This window comes from Myxocyprinus asiaticus, chromosome 3 (assembly GCF_019703515.2).
Source record: "Myxocyprinus asiaticus isolate MX2 ecotype Aquarium Trade chromosome 3, UBuf_Myxa_2, whole genome shotgun sequence".
Classification (NCBI taxonomy): Eukaryota; Metazoa; Chordata; class Actinopteri; order Cypriniformes; family Catostomidae; genus Myxocyprinus; species Myxocyprinus asiaticus.
In genome coordinates, this window is record NC_059346.1 from 47,304,278 (window position 1) to 47,321,888 (window position 17,611).

Sequence of the window (17,611 nt, forward strand, 5' to 3'; positions counted from 1 at the left end):
AAGTGCAAGGCCTAACACGTGTGCAAAAAAGCTAAACAAAATAAGTCATTAATAATTTAAATAGAGTGCCTGTCTCTTGATTTCATGTCACTGGTGTTGTCAGTGTTAAAATCTTGTATTTTGAAAATACAAAAAAAGTTGTGGAAGAGAACCTCTAAAGTCAAAGTTCAGAGGAAAAACAGGCTACTCAAATGTGCATACAGTGATTTTCCCGCCATGTTGAAAGAGTAATTCATTTACATTTTAACAGTATTGTTTTTAAATATGTCATTGTTGTTTAATGTTCATGTGAAAGTTTTTTTTATTTGAAAACATTTGATGGTAAATGGTATGATTTATTGATTTTTGTCTAATCAGTGGTGTTTGTTTTGTGATGCTATTGACACCATCTTAGAAAATTAATCTTTTACATTTATTATTATTATTATTATTATTATTATTATTATCGTTATTGCCAGGGTATTAACAAAAAAATAAAAAATACATGAGAAAAGTGCAAGTGTACGGACTTAGATTAAACATTGTACATTATAAAAGGAAAAAGAAAAGAAATGCACCAGGTATAAAAGCATAAAATGTGGCAAACAGCAATACAAATTTTTTAAGAGAATGTGTCACTGGTGTTACAAACCTTGCTTCATTCGTGAAACAAAATGTCACGATTAACAGAGAAAAAGGAGTTATATTTTGGACTGTTCGCAGCCACAAACGATTGGATCACTTCTGAAGACATGGATTAAACCACTGGAGTCATATGGATTACTTTTATGCTGCCTTTATGTGCTTTTTAGAGCTTCAACGTTTTGGTCACCATTCACTTGCATTGTATGGACCTACAGAACTGAGATATTCTTCTAAAAATCTTTGTTTGTGTACTGCTGAAGAAAGAAAGTCATACACATCTGGGATGGCATGAGGGTGAGTAAATGATGAGGGAATTTTATCCCTTAGAAGAACTATCCCTTTAAATACGGCGCTAATCTATATAAGGTACAACTGTATTGTGCTTGTCCTAACAGATGACTTCGACACGCTTAAAATATTACTAGCAAGTTAATTTATTGCACAGTAATTTGTTTTAATGTTGCATTTTCTCCCAGGCGAGGGAGGGCGCACTAACGTTAGTTATGCCTAACTTACAAAAAAACTAATGTACTAGAAGAAGAGGCGTCTAGACGACCATAAATACTAATGGAGTAAAGCTTGTTTTCATATCAAATGGTGAGCCCTTTCACATATTTAACCCAAGTTGTTTTAAAAATCAAAGCAGAAACTTTATTTGACGTAGATATCAAGCCTTTTCAGTCCTGCCTCATGCTGTAACAACATCATCATCGGGTGTATCTCACATGCAGTTTCGTTTCAAGTGTAAAATAATTCAATTTTATGCTGTCGGATTTACCTTCGTCGAACAAAAATATGATTATTTATAGAAATGTACCACTTACCTAAAAGTACCATGGTATTATTGCCATTTATTTTTGCATATGGTAATACCAATGGTATATAAATATTGTAATCATTCATCATGGTAACTATCAAAGTGGTTTGACAAACTACACAGTACTTTTCTTTAAGTCACATATAGCTAATCCACAGGCCAAGGCATGGTGTTCTGTGTGTGGAGCTAAAATAAGTTTATCTACCAATTGCCGTTATGGACTGGTCATCATATGTTTGTGTTTATATGGACGTAGCACTTGATCATGTCTAGGTGCCTATATCTTCTTATATTCCCTAAAATGTAAATGTTTGCACATGGGAACATTGCAGTGTGCACCTCAGCAGGAACAAGAATACTCAAAATCAAAGAGAAGCAGTTTAACCAGCAACACATGCAGAAGATGCCTGGAACAGCCCCATTGGAGCCTGGTGGACCAATAGCACCAGAAGCTTCACTCGTGTCTTCAACTGATTGTGATCCTCATCAGTCTCCTCAGCAGAGGCTTGAACTACATGTGTTTTCTGGAAGGCAGTAAGGAAGGACCTCTACTATTATGCATGCACACGGTTATTGGTTGCATTTTGTAACTCTCTGTCTCTAGTAGACTTCTTTGGGGTCAGTCATTGTCAAATCAGATAGGGCTGCACCGACTCAGATTTTGTTTACAGCTTGCATATTTGTTGTTTGTGACCTAAAATGAAGGTTTGTTAAGTATTTTTATTATTTGTATTATTATTATTATTATTATTTTTATTTTTTTTGCAAGTTTAAGATATTTAGTATTTATTTCCAGGCCAAAAAAAGTTGCATCTGGAAAGCCATGTGTAGTTAATGAGATCTGAAGGCTTATGATTGGACTCATACAAATTCCATCCATACGTCCATCTTCTATAGCCGCTTGTCCTATGTAGGGTCGTGGGTAGTGCTGGAGCCTATCCCAGCTGTCTTGGGCCAAAGGCAGTGAAACATCCTGGACAGGTGGCCATTCCATCACATGGCTAACACACACAGACATACACATTCATCTACGGGCAATTTAGAGTTTCCAGTTCACTTAAACAGCATGTTTTTGGACTGTGGGGGAAACTGGAGCACCCGGAGAAAACCCACGCGAACACTGGGAGAACATTCAAACTCCACACAGAAACGGTGAGCCGGGACTCAAACCGGGGACCTTCTTGCTATGAGGCAACACTGAGCCACCATTTCAAGATCAAGTTTTACTAATAAATGTGTTTTGATCTTAAACCATTAGGACTGGGTAAAAATATAGATTTTCTGATGCATCGCAATCTTCATTTGAACGAACTCAATATCGATTCTTAAATCAGAAGATCGATCTTTTACTGAATGCGCAACTCTCTACAATGTGAGTAAATGACGAGTCATTTATCCAAATGTCCATGATTAGCCACTGGCTGGTAAATGTTCAGATTTCACTCACCAGTGATTGAGTGATATAGTGGCAAAGAAGTTCTGCATCCTTTCACTGCATGTAGAGAGTAATGCATTCAAAGACGAGATCCACTCAATCCATTTGTTATTGAATAATGTCTCTTTTAATATTATTTCTGTTATTTTAGAGTCAGTTGTTGATAAAAATCAACGAAACATAAACATTTAATTATAATCACGAATAGCATAGATGAAATAAAGAACCAATTTGAGTCCTCTCTCGTTAATGGACCCTTTTCATATACCCGGGTTGGAGAGCGGAAGTAGACGCATAGCAGGATAAACCTGAATGGCGGTGAATGGGAGACCACAAATTTAACTTGTGCTTACCCTTTTGCTCCAACAGCAAAAGAAAAAATCAACAATTACGCGTTCATAGTTTGCAAAAGAAGATCAAAGATATACAGGGCTGGATAACATCAGTAAGAAGAGAGAAACAGGCTGCATTTTCTGACACTCCCTCAGCAGCTGTGTTAAAAGCCTCATCTCAGCTGGTAACTGATTTTTTAAAACGTATTCCAGGGTAGGGTTACTCCGATACCAAAATTTTGGCTTCGGTATGATACCAGCACTGGTACCTTGGTATCGATACTAAATTGTTACTATAATCAATAAATAAAAAGCCTCAGATTTTTGATGAAATTACACAGAAAATGACTTGATTAAAAGAACTGCATTAAGTCTCAGAGATACAAATTATGCGCTTTCCGTTTAAATTTTTCTGGATTCCATGATAAATGTTTTAATTAAATGTTATGATCAAATGGTATTTAATCAAATTGATACATACCGTTTTAATCAAATAATAATATATATATATATATATATATATATATATATATATATATATATATATATATATATATATAATTTTTATTTACAAAAAAATTTCAATTTTAATTTTGGTCAAATAAAATGCTGCACAACAGAGCTGCACAGTATTAATGAAAACATTAATGGAAAAAAAATCTGATTACCTGTGGCACAAGGCTGCTTGCATTTGTGATATTGCTTACAGATTATAAAAATAATAATAATACAGCCATTTGATATTATATAATTGTTATTATGATCGCTACTTTTTGAATATTACATTTTTATACAGTAGTTATATGTTTCTGTCTTCAAATTGACGCATCCATTTGAATAGAGCTTTCATGTTAGCGGGACGTTTATTTTGACAGACCTTTGAGTTCTTCCTGCTTTTACGGGTTAGTCATATCAGGCTTCCCATTAATGCTGGGATACTCCTGTCCCGACTCTCGAGCTAAAGTATCCGAGCTGCACCGGAGGAGTTCATTTAAGTGGTAACAGCCGTTTATACTCTAAACACACTGCATGAAAATTAAGCACCAGTAGTGTTTGTTGCGTTTGTGTGTGTGTGCGCATGCGTGCGTGCAAGCGCGTGTGTGTGGGAGTAATATGACAGAGCATTGGTTGTGTGGGCTTGGGTGTTCGCCCCGTTTCACGGCCGGCCCATCAGGAAAAGCCCCGGTTCTCCCTATGGCCAGTCCGCCCGTGCGCGCAACCCTATTCCAGGGTAATATAATACAAAGGACAATGTTATAAATGTATACTAAATATTTTTAAAATTGGAAATATAAACAGTTTGTTACATTTACATTGTTAAAGAAGGTGGAAACATCATAACAGGTCTGTTAATTGGGTCCAAATGTGCTAATTTGAAGACGCTCTTTACAGAACTGCCAGTTATCTTAAAGAGACAGTACCGATTTTTAGCACATGTTTTACAAATCAATGTATATACTTGTAAATGGTATAAATAATGCATTAAACAACAAACGTAACAAAATGTAATATATGTAATATAATATCATATTTATAGACAGAATACATGGATTTGTACATTTTTAAAAGCTTAAATGTGCCCAAAATGATGAAAAACAAATAAAATATAATTAGTAAAATTAATATTTTCATAATGTACCAAGTTAGAAGATCCCCTGTATAATGAACCACATTAGCTGGGAGATAATTTCTTTCATATGTAAGCAAAATGGACATTATAACTAAAATATACCCATATGAACTTATAGTAAATCAAAATCTGAATTATATAGAATCGAGAGGTTGCGAATCTGAATTGAATAGAAAAATCTATATCAGTACCCAGCCCTATAAACCATTAACTTTGACTGACTTTTTGACTTTTTTTTATATAATAGATTCATATATTTTAATGTGAGATATTAAACATTTTTCGGGTATGGCACAGTTTTTGCTGTTCAAAACAAAGCATGAACTAAATCAGAGTCAGCTGCAACAGCAACAAACTTCTTTTATTTTGCTGATTTGACTTTTACTGACACTTTGTTAAATGTAAGTTCTGAAGCCCTTCAAAGATTGAATATGTTTGCCTGGGTTTATGTACAGTGATGTAAGAAATTTCAGTGTCTTTCGATTGTGCATCCATTGTTAAATGTATTTGTAATATACAGATAATCACCTAAACAAATTATTCTCTTCCTCCAAACTCTGCCAACAGACCGCCAGCACCATGTCCTCCTCCTCTTCTCCCTACAATAAGACCATGCCAAAAGAGCCACCGATCCCCAAAACATCTCATACAACCAGTGCCAGGTAAAAGACACCCACCTCATCCTATATGCTGTTATTTGTATTAGATTTGACTTTTAAAAATACATTTCTACTGTATTAATTTTTTGTATCTTTTTTTTTTTTTTGATCATTATAGAAGTACGATTCACTCATACTAAGCAAGTCCCAACAGTGTTTCTAGAGAGAGGGGTCGGCCAATCTATTCTTGGACCGCCTCCCATAGGCACTTCTGCAAGACATCTCACTATGAACTTTGTGCCTGGTCGTTATCCTTATCCATGTGGATCACACATCAGTAGGGTAGCTAGCATTCCTCTTTACCATGCCCTTACACTAACAGGGGTATAGTGAGTCTTAATGAAACACTTGAAAACATATGATGTTGCATTTCTCGGGTTGAGAGTTTTTGAATTTTTTTATTTTATTTTCAGGAGAGTTCTGTGCAGAGCCTAGACCGAAAGAGGGAGAATATGTTAAACATAGCAGGGAAAAGTGATGTAAAGATGAGAAAATCAAACACCGATTTAGACACGGGAAAGGGGGGTGAGTACACACTGAACGCTTTAAGAAATGCTCCAACAGAGAGTATGCTATTGTCCAATTGTAAAATATGCTGTAACATTTAATTAAAAATTTAGGGAAGCATCCAAGATACATAAACAGTTTTTTCCTTCTTATGCATTGAATAAACTAGAAGTTACCAATGGACAAATTCATTCTTCAGTGCTAGAACAAGGAGAACCAGCTTTGACAAATCAGAGAGGTCAGAGGTAATCTTGATCTCCAGACACTTATCTTGGTTCTTGTGCCGTTAATGCATGAAACATCATTGCAGTTAGACTGGCATTAATTAAACTTTACTCTCTGTGTTTCTCATGAGGTAGACCAAATGAACTGGGGGAGGAGTCTGCAAATGGAAATCAATTACAGCAGCCACCAAAAGCAAACTCAGCAGAGATATCAGACCATGAAGGTATGCAGTCTCATTATTCCAATTACAGATGTACTGAGGAAATGTCACACCTTCTGATTTAAGTACAGTGATATATAACTTTGTGTTGCATTGTAACATTGAAAATATTTATATGTATTTCCTGATGCAGAGGAAGAAAGTGGCACTGCACAGTTTGAAGATGAGAGCATGTATCAGAACAGAGCAGCAGAGGTGCACTATCCCACCATCCATAATACATTTTTCCAGCTTTACCTTTGGGCGTTGTAGATGTCCAATACATTCCCAATAATTCATACATCTATAAAATGCAATTGATTTGCCACCTACTCTTGTTTTGAATAATATTTAGGCACTCTATAAGAGTATGTTGGATATCTGTGAATGTTGTGTTGTTCAGGTTCAGGGTGTTGGTACCTCTCTTAAAGTGACCATCCAGCGCAGTAGTGAGAGTCGAGCCTTCAGCACTAAACCTGATGAGATGACAGCAGGTGCAGGCCATGATGGCGAGAGAGAGAAAAGCAAGCACACTGTCAAATTCACCTGCTACATTTGCAAAGTCACCTGTCCTGACCAGCAAGTAAGACATAACTGTACACTAATAAGGGTAGTAGTCAGTCCTAACCTCCTGCGACCCCACGTACATGTGTGGACTTTGTATTTTGGTTTCGCTATATGCAACACATAATATAAATTCATTTAAACTGACTGATGTCAGTTCAGAAGACTCTGGGCTGTCAGTAAAGGGTTAAACTTTCGACTCTCGGAGTCATGTGACCAAACAACATGGCGCCGACCACAGTGGAGTTTGTCTTTTGGAAAAATTCCAACAAAATGACATCTGGTAAGAAACCTAATTTCGTTTTTACATTGAAACCTGTTTGAGTCAAAAGATTAGAGTCTCTAGTTTCATCCGATATGCCATTTTTAAAATTGTAGCGATTTATTGTGAAACGCCACGCTGCTAAACACAATGTACACTAATGTGTACTTAAACAAATTTTTGACATAGAAATCCTCTATTTACTGCGCATTATCACATTGAAAATCAATGGGTTCATCCAAAAGCTGAAAAAAGTTGCTTTCAGAGGCTGTATATGGAGTTAGGATGAAAATAAGGTGCATTTCAAACTGTTCTGAGATCAGTGCTGACAGACAGCGTGCTGGAGGTTAAGTCATTCACTAAATAGGAAGCAAGGGAGCATCCTGTATCTCTCTATGCAGCTAAGTTAATTCAATCCAAACTTCTTATCAAAAGTTCAGTTTCAGGCTGCAGATGATCATTGGACCACTCAACATGTTTGGGGACAATGGTAATCAGTGCTTAGATTCAGAATGTATAATGTATAATTTTATTTTAACATGGTTGGCAATGATTGGATGATGCTGGTCATTACTTTGAATCAGAATTAATGATGCTAATTTCTGATGTAATGTCTGTAATGTCTCAAAAACATGAATAACCAACACTCCTGGAAGCATAATAAACAATTTGATTAAACAAATCTGACTTTCCATAGCTTGGTATTATTTAACATTTCACAACTTAGTCCCACTGTCCACATATGTTGCCATAAATTTTTAGGAAAACTATTACTAAACGATAAGTAAACTGCTCTCTCTCTCTCTCTCTCTCTCTCTCTCTCTCTCTCTCTCTCTATATATATATATATATATACATACATATATAAATACATATACATACATACATACATATATATATATATATATATATATATATATATATATATATATATATATATATATAATAGTATATATTTTTTTTTTTTTTTTTTTGCATGTTTATTGGGTGCTACTAGTTACAAATCAAAAAGAGAAATGGAAAATACACACAGCAGTCACGCTCGGGTCTCAGGAGGTTAAAGTCATACAGTACACTTGTTGATAATGTCTTCAGCAATAAGGGAGGACCCAGTTTGACTTTCCCTGCAGTATATGTTAACCAATAATTAAAACAACAGCACATACTAAAGATTATGCCTAATGAAGTATCTGACATGTGCAGGGCTTCCAGGCACACATGATCAGTTTGGATCATCAGCAGCGTATGATAGAAATTCAGAATGCAAGTAATGCCTGCTTGGCCACACTGTCACCCCAAGCCCAGGAGCCTCTGCAAGGCACAAACAGGTAAGTGTTTTTTAAACTTTTTTTGTGCTGTAGTATCTGTAAAGAAAGACAGATGCTATGGTGGACAGAGAGAGCAAGGGAATGAGGAACATGACATGGCATGGATTGGAATCCATAAAAGGTGTAAGGAACAACCATAGAACAGGGTGTGTGTAATCATAATGCTTTTATAAGTGATTATTGGGTTTCACAGGTAGCCAAGCATTTTTAGCAAAACAGACAGCATCAATTAATTAATATTCATTTCAACCATTTTACAACACTTCTGTTGTTGTTTTGTAACAGAGGCAGGAGGATGGGTCATCAGCGCTGGTGTCCTACCTGCCAGTGTCATTTTTCCGGAGACCTTATAGAGCACAGACAAACAAAGAAACACAAGGTGACCTTCACAATATTGTGAAAGGGACATCCGGAGAGATGGGGAGTAGTGTTTAAATCATTGACTAGTCAAAGCTGTTAAAAACGCTGTCTTGTTTCCTCCTTAGCTGGCAAAAGTCTCCTCTAGACCTTTCTGCACTCTGTGTGAACGCTACTTTAGAACTCCTCGCAAGTTTGTGGAGCATATGAAGTCTCCTGAACACAAGCAGAGGGTTGAGGAGGTTTGTGTTCATAGTTTGTATATATATATAATTTTAGATATTTTAATTTGAAACGTAATTGTTTTAAACTAGGTTCCCAGGGGCATGGAAAACCTGGAAATATATATTTTTACAATTGTGATTTCCAGGCCTGTAAAAGTCATGGAATTGAATAAAATCTTAAAAGGAAAAGCACATTTTTATTTCTAGTTATGCTCTGCTGTTAAAGGGATAGTTCACTTAAAAATTTAAATTGTCTCATCATTTACTCACCCTCATGCAATCCCAGATGTGTATGACTTTCATTTCTAGAAGAATTTCTCAGCTCTATGGGTCCATACAATGCAAGTTCATGTTGAGGCCAGATAAAAGTAATCCATACGACTCCAGTGGTATAATCCATATCTTCAGAAGTGATATGATAGGTGTAGGTGAGAAAGATCAATGTTTAAGTTTTTTTTTTTTTTTTTTACCATATATCTCCACTTTCACTTTCAAAATGTGAAAGAAGGTTAAAGTGAAAGTGAAGATTTATGGTAAAAAAAAAAAAACTTAAATATTGATCTTTCTCACCCACATCATATCGCGTCTGAAGATATGGATTAAACCACTGGAGTCGTATGGATTACTTTGTGATTTTTAGAGCTTCAAAGTTATGGTCACCATGAACTTTGTATTTGCATTATATGGACCTACAGAGCAGAAGAATGAAAGTCATGCACATCTGGAAAGGCGTAAGGATGAATAAATGATGAGAGAATTTTCATTTTTGGGTGAACTATCACTTTAAAATATTTCATTGACCAGATATTGCTCTTTGTGATTGCCTATGTAGAGTAAAACTTGCTAATATTTGAGACATTTGTGCACTATAAAGTATAATTGCAAATCTGCCCTCAAAATCTCTTTACATTTATGTAAACTATATCCTTATGTGTTAATCACAAAGTACAGCAAAGGTCATGTAAATTCATTGGTCAAAAGGTGTGGGAATCTTGATTAGATGACAAGCATATTACTTTCAATATTTGTTGCAGCTAAAAGACGAGGGTGACCCAGAGGTTATGGAGGAGCTCATAACAGTAGATGCTATCGGCTGCTTTGAAGGGGAGGATGATTATGAAGAGGACAGAAATGAAGATGATGTTCCAGTGTTTGAGAAGGTAAGTTGCTTGACTTCACATGACCCTAGATGCCCTCATGTTCCTTTAAAAGGAGCTGGTATTGAGTGTTTACTCGAATTTTGTGATTAGCATCCTGCTCATAGGGAGATTCTTGAAGAGGTGACTGATTATAAGGTGTATGATCCAAACACACAGTATGGTGAGTATGGCTTAAACCACATATCTAGATTTTTAAAGAACCATTTGTGAGTCACATCACAGCTCTCTGACTCATGCATTCTGACCCTCAGGTACTAGTTTTGTGGTCCCTGTCGCTGGATTCCTCTGTAAGATATGTCATAAATTCTACCACTTTGAGTCGTCTGCACGGGAAACTCACTGCAGGTCTCTTATGCATTTCCAGAACTTACAGGTGAGGAAAATAATGGAATTTAGTAATTTAACGAGTAATAACTGTATAAGTCTTGCAGAGACTATCTACATAAAGTCCGCTCTGCTTATTCCAGCCAAGAACTGGCCAAATAGTCAGAAAGCTGATGTCTGGCCAACATGCAAACGACTAACTACAGTTTTCTTTTTGCGTTGTAAAGGGTGGGCAAATCTAAAATTGATGATGCCACAATATTATACCAGCATGCAATGTGGTAGCTTATTCAAATAATACAGTGTAGACTCGATAAACATACAATACTGAAGGAATTATTTGAAAATGTCCGTGGACATTGTGGTCAGAATATTTTAATCTGTCCAAGTTCTAAGTACTGATTATTCCTGGGACAAATCTGAAAACAAAGCAGAATATACAGTTCTGCTCAAGTATATCCCATCTACTTGACCAGGGTTTCTGCAGGTCCTTAAAAAGTCTTAAAATTACTTTTTAAAATGTAAGGCCATAAAAAGTCTTAAATTACAAGAAGTCTTAAATTTTTTTGCTGAGGTCTTACATTTTGGGACGTGAATAGAGGAGATGCTTAAAACAGCAGAATCTGTGTGAGTCAAAATCATCTCTCTCTCTCATGCATCCATGATTTAGCAGCTGACACTTGAGTTTAGTGTGAGCGCACGCAGGGAAGTGCATTTTCACGGAACTTACGATGTTACACATGTATAAACTTTATAACACTATTGCTCCTGATTACAATCGACAAAGCTGTCAACGTGACAATTTGCAAGTGCGCGAGTTTGGAGCAGTCTTTTGACTCCTTTGAAATCATTGCACTTCCTTATTTTACATCACCTTTGACAAGAATTGTAAAGCTAACAGAACGACTCAGCTGCAGAGTTACACCTGTTATATCTCTCATCTCCACCTGTCTGACATATACAGGGATTTTCTGTGCCATCTGAATCAGTCAAATATATTTTTTTTTATAATATACAAAACAATAATAATATAATTATAATAATAATATACATAATATGAAAATATATTATCTATATTTAATATTTAGTATACAATCTGTTTTCAGTATACATCATAACTAATTATGCAGCATAGTTCTCTTTCATAATTTAATCTGTTAACATTTTCAATACATATTGTCAACTTTAAACCGCCATTTTTAAGGTAACTGACGTGTTTTGACTTTTGCTTGAGATATTACACACAAAAATTAAAATTGTCATCACTTAACTTCATGCTGTTGCAAACCTGTATGACTTTCTTATTTCAGTGGATGTCAGAAGGAGATATAAGGGAGTTTCAGTCACCATTCACTTACATTGAATGAAAAACAAGATGCAGTGACAGTGAACGGTGACTGAGAATAAATGTTTTGCTTAACATCTCCTTTTTCTGTTCCATGGCAGAGAAAAATTCATACAGACTCAAGAGTGACCAGTGATGACAGAAATGTCATTTTTAAATGAACTGCCCTTTAACTGCCTGTTAAAGTATTTGTTCAAGTTATCTGCCAAGAAAAAATATATAAATGTTATTCAGCACATGCTAGACCTTGTTCACAGCAGCGCCATATCACATCTTCGACGAGAATGACAACAAGCTTTGCGGTATAGATGTACAGTCTCTTCGATGAGATGTACTGCAGTTTAAAGTGTTTTTGGATCGTTCCGTGTACAAAACATTGGAAAAAATATATTTTTAAGGACACTCAGTGGACAAAAAACTCCAGGCAACATGAGTTGTGGAAAATCAGATGGGATACTGGAGCTTTTTACAGATTTACATCATGCATGCCATTGAAGAGATGGTAAGTCTATCCCTCACAGCCTCGTTTCCATTCCCATTAAAAATCAAACATGGCGCTATTGTGAATAAGGTCTATAGACCAATCCTCTTGTTTACAGTAAGTGGTGGCAGAAAGCCCGCTGACTGTTGTGTTAGATTTGACAGATTAGATGATTAAACGAAAGTATGACACAAAACCATCATAAATACAAACATATTCTTAGCGATACAATTACTATAATGATATGAGTTAATAACAAACATGTAATCATGTTCGCTATACATTTTTGCTGCAAACTTGTGAGTTGAAATGATCTCCTCAGTCCAGTCAGCTGTGTTGATGGCTTGAAGCCACAGCAGTCAACGAGAGCCCTCGAAATCATTTTTCAACAATGTAATCCAACAAAAGTTTATTTTTTGCACATGGTTTTTGCCAACACTTCCGTGTTTGACATAAGTGGTGACGTTGCCAAAGCATTGGTCTATTGCATCACGTCTTGCTGGAAAGCAAGTGACTAAAGAGAAGGGTCACAATATAGGCTACATACGTTAGGCTACATGCATTCTTAATGAATTCATTTAGAGTTTTAATGTTGTATTAACTTGTTTAAAACAAGAAAACACATGAATGCACAATAAAATATAAAAAAAATGTCTAGAGACATCCAAGTAGTCTCAGTGGTTTTGTATTTACCAGCTAATGAATTATGTAATGTGTTTTTTTAATTATTATTATTATTATTATTATTGCGAAAGTGGTCTTAAATTTTTCTTTTATTTGGCCTTAAAAAGTCTTACATTTCATTCCTTCGAACCTGCAGAAACCCTGTTGACACTTACTGCCTCAAACCGACAGATTAAAAACCTTTGCATAAAGCCAGCCAATCGAATAAGGTTTTAGGATTTTGGCTCTTGCCATGTTTGTGCAGTATAAAAGATAGGATCTAGTTAGAACTGATCCGAAGTCAAATGATTGGATTTTTATTTCATTTTCAGAAGTACAACACCCTGAAGACGCAAAAGAAGCCACCTCATGAGGAGTCTGAGAGTGATGCCTCATGTAGCAGCATCATGGGGAATCCTCGAGACCTGGAGGTCATTGCTAACTGCTCCAATGAGACTGAGATTTCTGTCAGCAGCCAATCAGATCTCAACAAATCACATAGCCGCCCCTCGAGAAAACGCTCAAACTCAAGAAAGCTTAAGCCATTTAAAAGGCATCCCAAATCCAAGACTCTATGCTCAAAAACTGCTGCAGCTTCACAGAACCCAACTGTCATCATGCAACACTTAATATGTACTCCAGACTTTGGCTCAATGTCTAGCAAAGAGTCACTCCATCGTAAAAGTAAGAGGCCTGATTCTGGTGTTCAGCTACAGTGCTCAGAATTTGAATCCAGTGAAAAATTAAAAAGCCCCTGTGACACAAACTGTTGTTTAGAAAAGCAAGAAAATGGGAGCACAACACCCACACACAGTTTGTGTTATGCATCACAGCTGAACTCAGAGAAAAATGTTACACAACCAATGAAATTTCCACAAACAATCAGCAAAGACCAAACAAAAAAATACCCCTAATGTTCAAAATTGTTCAGGCAACAGTAAAAGCCCTGTGAAAACTGTGAAGAAAACCTGAGAGAATGCAATACACCAGTCCAACAGTGTCACAAAATGCCTATTACTATTTTGTAATACTTATGAATGCTTTATAAATGTGTCATTTAACGTTGAATATGAGTGTATTTTAAAAAATCAGTAATGGTTAGCACAGATATCTGTACTCTCTGTACTATATGCATATCTGTAAAAGATTGCATATGATGCTGCTGAAGCAGATAACGTTTTAAGGCATTGCTCAATTGTACAGCTATAGTGGACGCCAGCAAAATTTGAACCTGATCTCCTGTTCATGGTGTGGTGCTTCTGACACTGAAGCACCATAAAGTCTGGCATCTTGTCTATGAATTTAAATCTTTTTATTAACTATTTGTGCATGGGTTTCAATGGTAAAAAAGTGTTTGGTCATTTCGATTTTATACATTTTTTGGGACATTAGACATTTTCTGAGGCACCTTGGTCAGCTTTGTTTAACATTTGTGGCAAAAGAACACAAAACTCTTCAGACTCGCTTCTGAAGAACACTCATTCTCACTTTCCTACATTTCTATATTCCTATTTTTTATGCATTTTGTTGGTAACACTTTGTTTTACTTTATTATGATTTATAAATGAGTAATAGTAATTTAAAATCAATTCTAAATGTAACTGTAAGCCAGTGTAAAGACATAAGGACTGGAGTAATGTGCTCAGATTTTTTGGTTCAGGGAAGAATCCTGTTAGCAGCATTCTGAATGAGCTGCAAGACTTTTTGGGAAGGCCGGTGAGGAGTTCTTTGCAGTAGTCTACCCTACTGATGATGAATGCATGAACAAGTTTCTCTAAGTCTTGATTGGATACAAAACATCTAATTTTCGCAATATTTTTGAGATGCTAGTAGGCTGATTTAGTTATTGCTTTGATGTGACTACTGAAACTAAGTGCTGACTCCGAAATGACACCAAGATTCCTTACTTGATTTTTTTGTCTTTAGACCCCCTGGAGTCAAGGTATGTGTTCATCTTGGGAATTTCGATTTTGTTGCCAAATACAATGACCTCTATCTTGTTGTTTAACTGAAGGAAGTTTAGGCACATCCAACTTTTAACTCAATCAACAGAGAGTCTATGGGGCTGTAGTCATTTGGCGATAGGGCTAGGTAAATCTGGGTGTCGTCTGCATAGCTATGGTATGCAATTTGGTTCCTTTTCATAATTTGGCCTATGGGTTGAACAGGAATGGTGCAAGAATTGAGCCTTGTGGGGCTCCATAGATCATTGATGTCCACTCAGATTCATAGTTCCCTATGTTCACATAGTAGCCTCTCACATCTAGATATGACATGAACCAGTTGAGAACCATCCCAGAGACCCCTACCCAGTTTTAAAATCTGTCTAGTCTGTAATTAAATATTGTTCATTGTTAGTTCATGCAATATATAACATATATTTTATTGTATAACTAGAAACTGGAATCAATGAATTACAAACATAATACCATAGAAAACACATATGGGTCGTATACTAGAACCCACTTATGCATTCTTTACCTATTGCAGTAACTAATTTTAACAGATAAATCATTGGCGAGTTTTGATGCTGACTACCACCCCTGGAGTCGTGAGTTCGAATCCAGGGTGTGCTGAGTGACTCCAGCCAGGTCTCTTAAGCAAACAAATTGGGCCAGTTGCTAGGGAGGGTAGAGTCACATGGGGTAACCTCCTCGTGGTCGTGATTAGTGGTTCTCGCTCTCAATGGGGCGCATGGTAAGTTGTGCATGGACCACTGAGAGTAGCATGAGCCTCCACATGCGGAGTCTCCGCAGTGTCATGCACAACCAGCCGTGTGATGAGATGCGCGGATTGACTGTCTCAGAAGTGGAGGCAACTGAGACTTGTCCTCCACCACCCCGGTTGAGGTGAGTAACTGCGCCACCACGAGGACCTACTAAGTAGTGGGAATTGGGCATTCCAGAATTGGGAGAAAAGGGAAACAAATTAATAATTATATATATATATATATATATATATAAAATCCTTATTCTAAAGTTTTACCATTTTATTATTTTATTTTTATTTATTAATAAATATATATATACACACACACACACACACACACTCTGGTGGCCAAAAGTTTGGAATAATGTACAGATTTTGCTCTTATGGAAAGAAATTGGTACTTTTATTCATCAAAGTGGCATTCAACTGATCACAATATATAGTCAGGACATTAATAACATGAAAAATTACTATTACAATAAAACATAAAAAAAAATCAGAACTTCTTAAACTACTTCAAAGAGTTTTCATCAAAAAATCCTCCACATGCAGCAATGATAGCTTTGCAGATCCTTGGCATTCTAGCTGTCTGTTTGTCCAGATACTCAGGTGACATTTCACCCCACACTTCCTGTAGCACTTGCCATAGATGTTGCTGTCTTGTCGGTCATTTCTCACACATCTTACAGTCTAGCTGATCCCACAAAAGCTCAATGGGGTTAAGATCCATAACACTCTTTTCCAATTATCTGTTGTCCAATGTCTGTGTTTCTTTGCCCTCTCTAACCTTTTATTTTTGTTTTTCTGTTTCAAAAGTGGCTTTTTCTTTGCAATTCTTCCCATAAGGCCTGCACCCCTGAGTCTTCTCTTTACTGTTGTACATGAAACTGGTGTTGAGCAGGTAGAATTCAAGCATTTGTATTCATTCCTCAAAACAATGATAGACTGATGAGTTTCTAGAGAAAGCTGTTTCTTTTTTTGCCATTTCTGAACTTATAATGACCTTAAGACATGCCAGTATATTGCATAGTGGCAACTAAAAAAACAAACACTTTCAGCAGTGTTTGATATAATGGCAAGTGATTTTCTAGTACCAAATTAACAATTTAGCATGATTACTCAAGGATAAGGTGTTGAAGTGATGGCTGCTGGAAATGGGGCCTGTCTAGATTTGATCTAAAATGACTTTTTTCAAATAGTAATGGTGCTGATTTTTACATCAGTAATGTCCTGACTATACTTTGTGATCAGTTGAATGCCACTTTGGTGAATTAAAGTACCAATTTCCTTCCGAAACAGCAAAAGCTGTACATTATTCCGTCTGATATCCAGCAGCCATATCACCCTGTACCTCAAGACTGGTTGCTGAAGCTAAGCAGGGCTGAGCCTGGTCAGTACCTGGATGGGAGATGTCCTGGGAAAACTTAGGTTGCTGCTGGAAGAGGTATTAATGAGTCCAGCAGGGGGTGCTCACCCTGCGGACTGTGTAGGTCCTAATGCCCCAGTATAGTGATGGGGACACTATACTGTAAAAAGGCACTGTCCTTCGGATGAGACGTTAAACCGAGGTCCTGACTCTCTGTGGTCATTAAAAATCCCACTTCTCGAAAAGAGTAGGGGTGTAACCCCTGGTGTCCTGGCCAATTTCCCCCATTGGCCCTTATCAATCATGGCTTCCTAATAATCCCCATCCATTAAATGGCTCTATAACTCTTTTATATTTTATTATTATTTAACTTTTTCTCATCTTTTAGGCGATATGGTAT

The 17,611-nt window shown here is 36.5% G+C and overlaps 1 protein-coding gene across 4 annotated transcripts; it reads left to right on the top strand.

Moving 5' to 3' along the window:
* The first annotated feature begins 1,142 nt into the window (after window positions 1-1,142).
* ciz1b (cdkn1a interacting zinc finger protein 1b) lies at window positions 1,143-15,699 on the top strand. 4 transcript variants are annotated; one of them, XM_051676944.1, is made up of 16 exons: window positions 1,143-1,221; window positions 1,774-1,975; window positions 5,406-5,500; window positions 5,616-5,779; window positions 5,911-6,022; window positions 6,174-6,249; window positions 6,364-6,452; window positions 6,583-6,644; window positions 6,832-7,011; window positions 8,458-8,582; window positions 8,868-8,961; window positions 9,068-9,181; window positions 10,198-10,323; window positions 10,414-10,483; window positions 10,575-10,696; window positions 13,469-15,480. In XM_051676944.1, exons 2-16 carry the CDS (start codon window positions 1,836-1,838, stop codon window positions 14,048-14,050), a joined length of 2,151 nt encoding a protein of 716 aa, XP_051532904.1. In that variant the 5' UTR covers window positions 1,143-1,221; window positions 1,774-1,835; the 3' UTR covers window positions 14,051-15,480. The 4 variants fall into 4 exon arrangements, with proteins under 4 accessions (XP_051532904.1, XP_051532913.1, XP_051532897.1 ...); XM_051676953.1 differs by lacking the exon at window positions 1,774-1,975 and having other exon boundaries at window positions 1,146-1,221; window positions 13,469-15,481; XM_051676937.1 differs by lacking the exons at window positions 1,143-1,221; window positions 1,774-1,975 and adding an exon at window positions 1,990-2,593 and having other exon boundaries at window positions 6,174-6,242; window positions 6,360-6,452; window positions 13,469-15,699.
* Window positions 15,700-17,611: the final 1,912 nt, after the last annotated feature.

What these genes read in the sequence shown, in the direction of transcription:
- ciz1b (XM_051676929.1), top strand. Translation starts at nt 2,439, where the DNA reads ATGGCTAACACACACAGACATACACATTCATCTACGGGCAATTTAGAG. An exon ending in ACAAATCAGAGAGGTCAGAG is followed by an intron (nt 6,250 to 6,363) that starts GTAATCTTGATC and finishes CTCATGAGGTAG; the next exon opens with ACCAAATGAACTGGGGGAGG. An exon ending in AGAGATATCAGACCATGAAG is followed by an intron (nt 6,453 to 6,582) that starts GTATGCAGTCTC and finishes TTCCTGATGCAG; the next exon opens with AGGAAGAAAGTGGCACTGCA.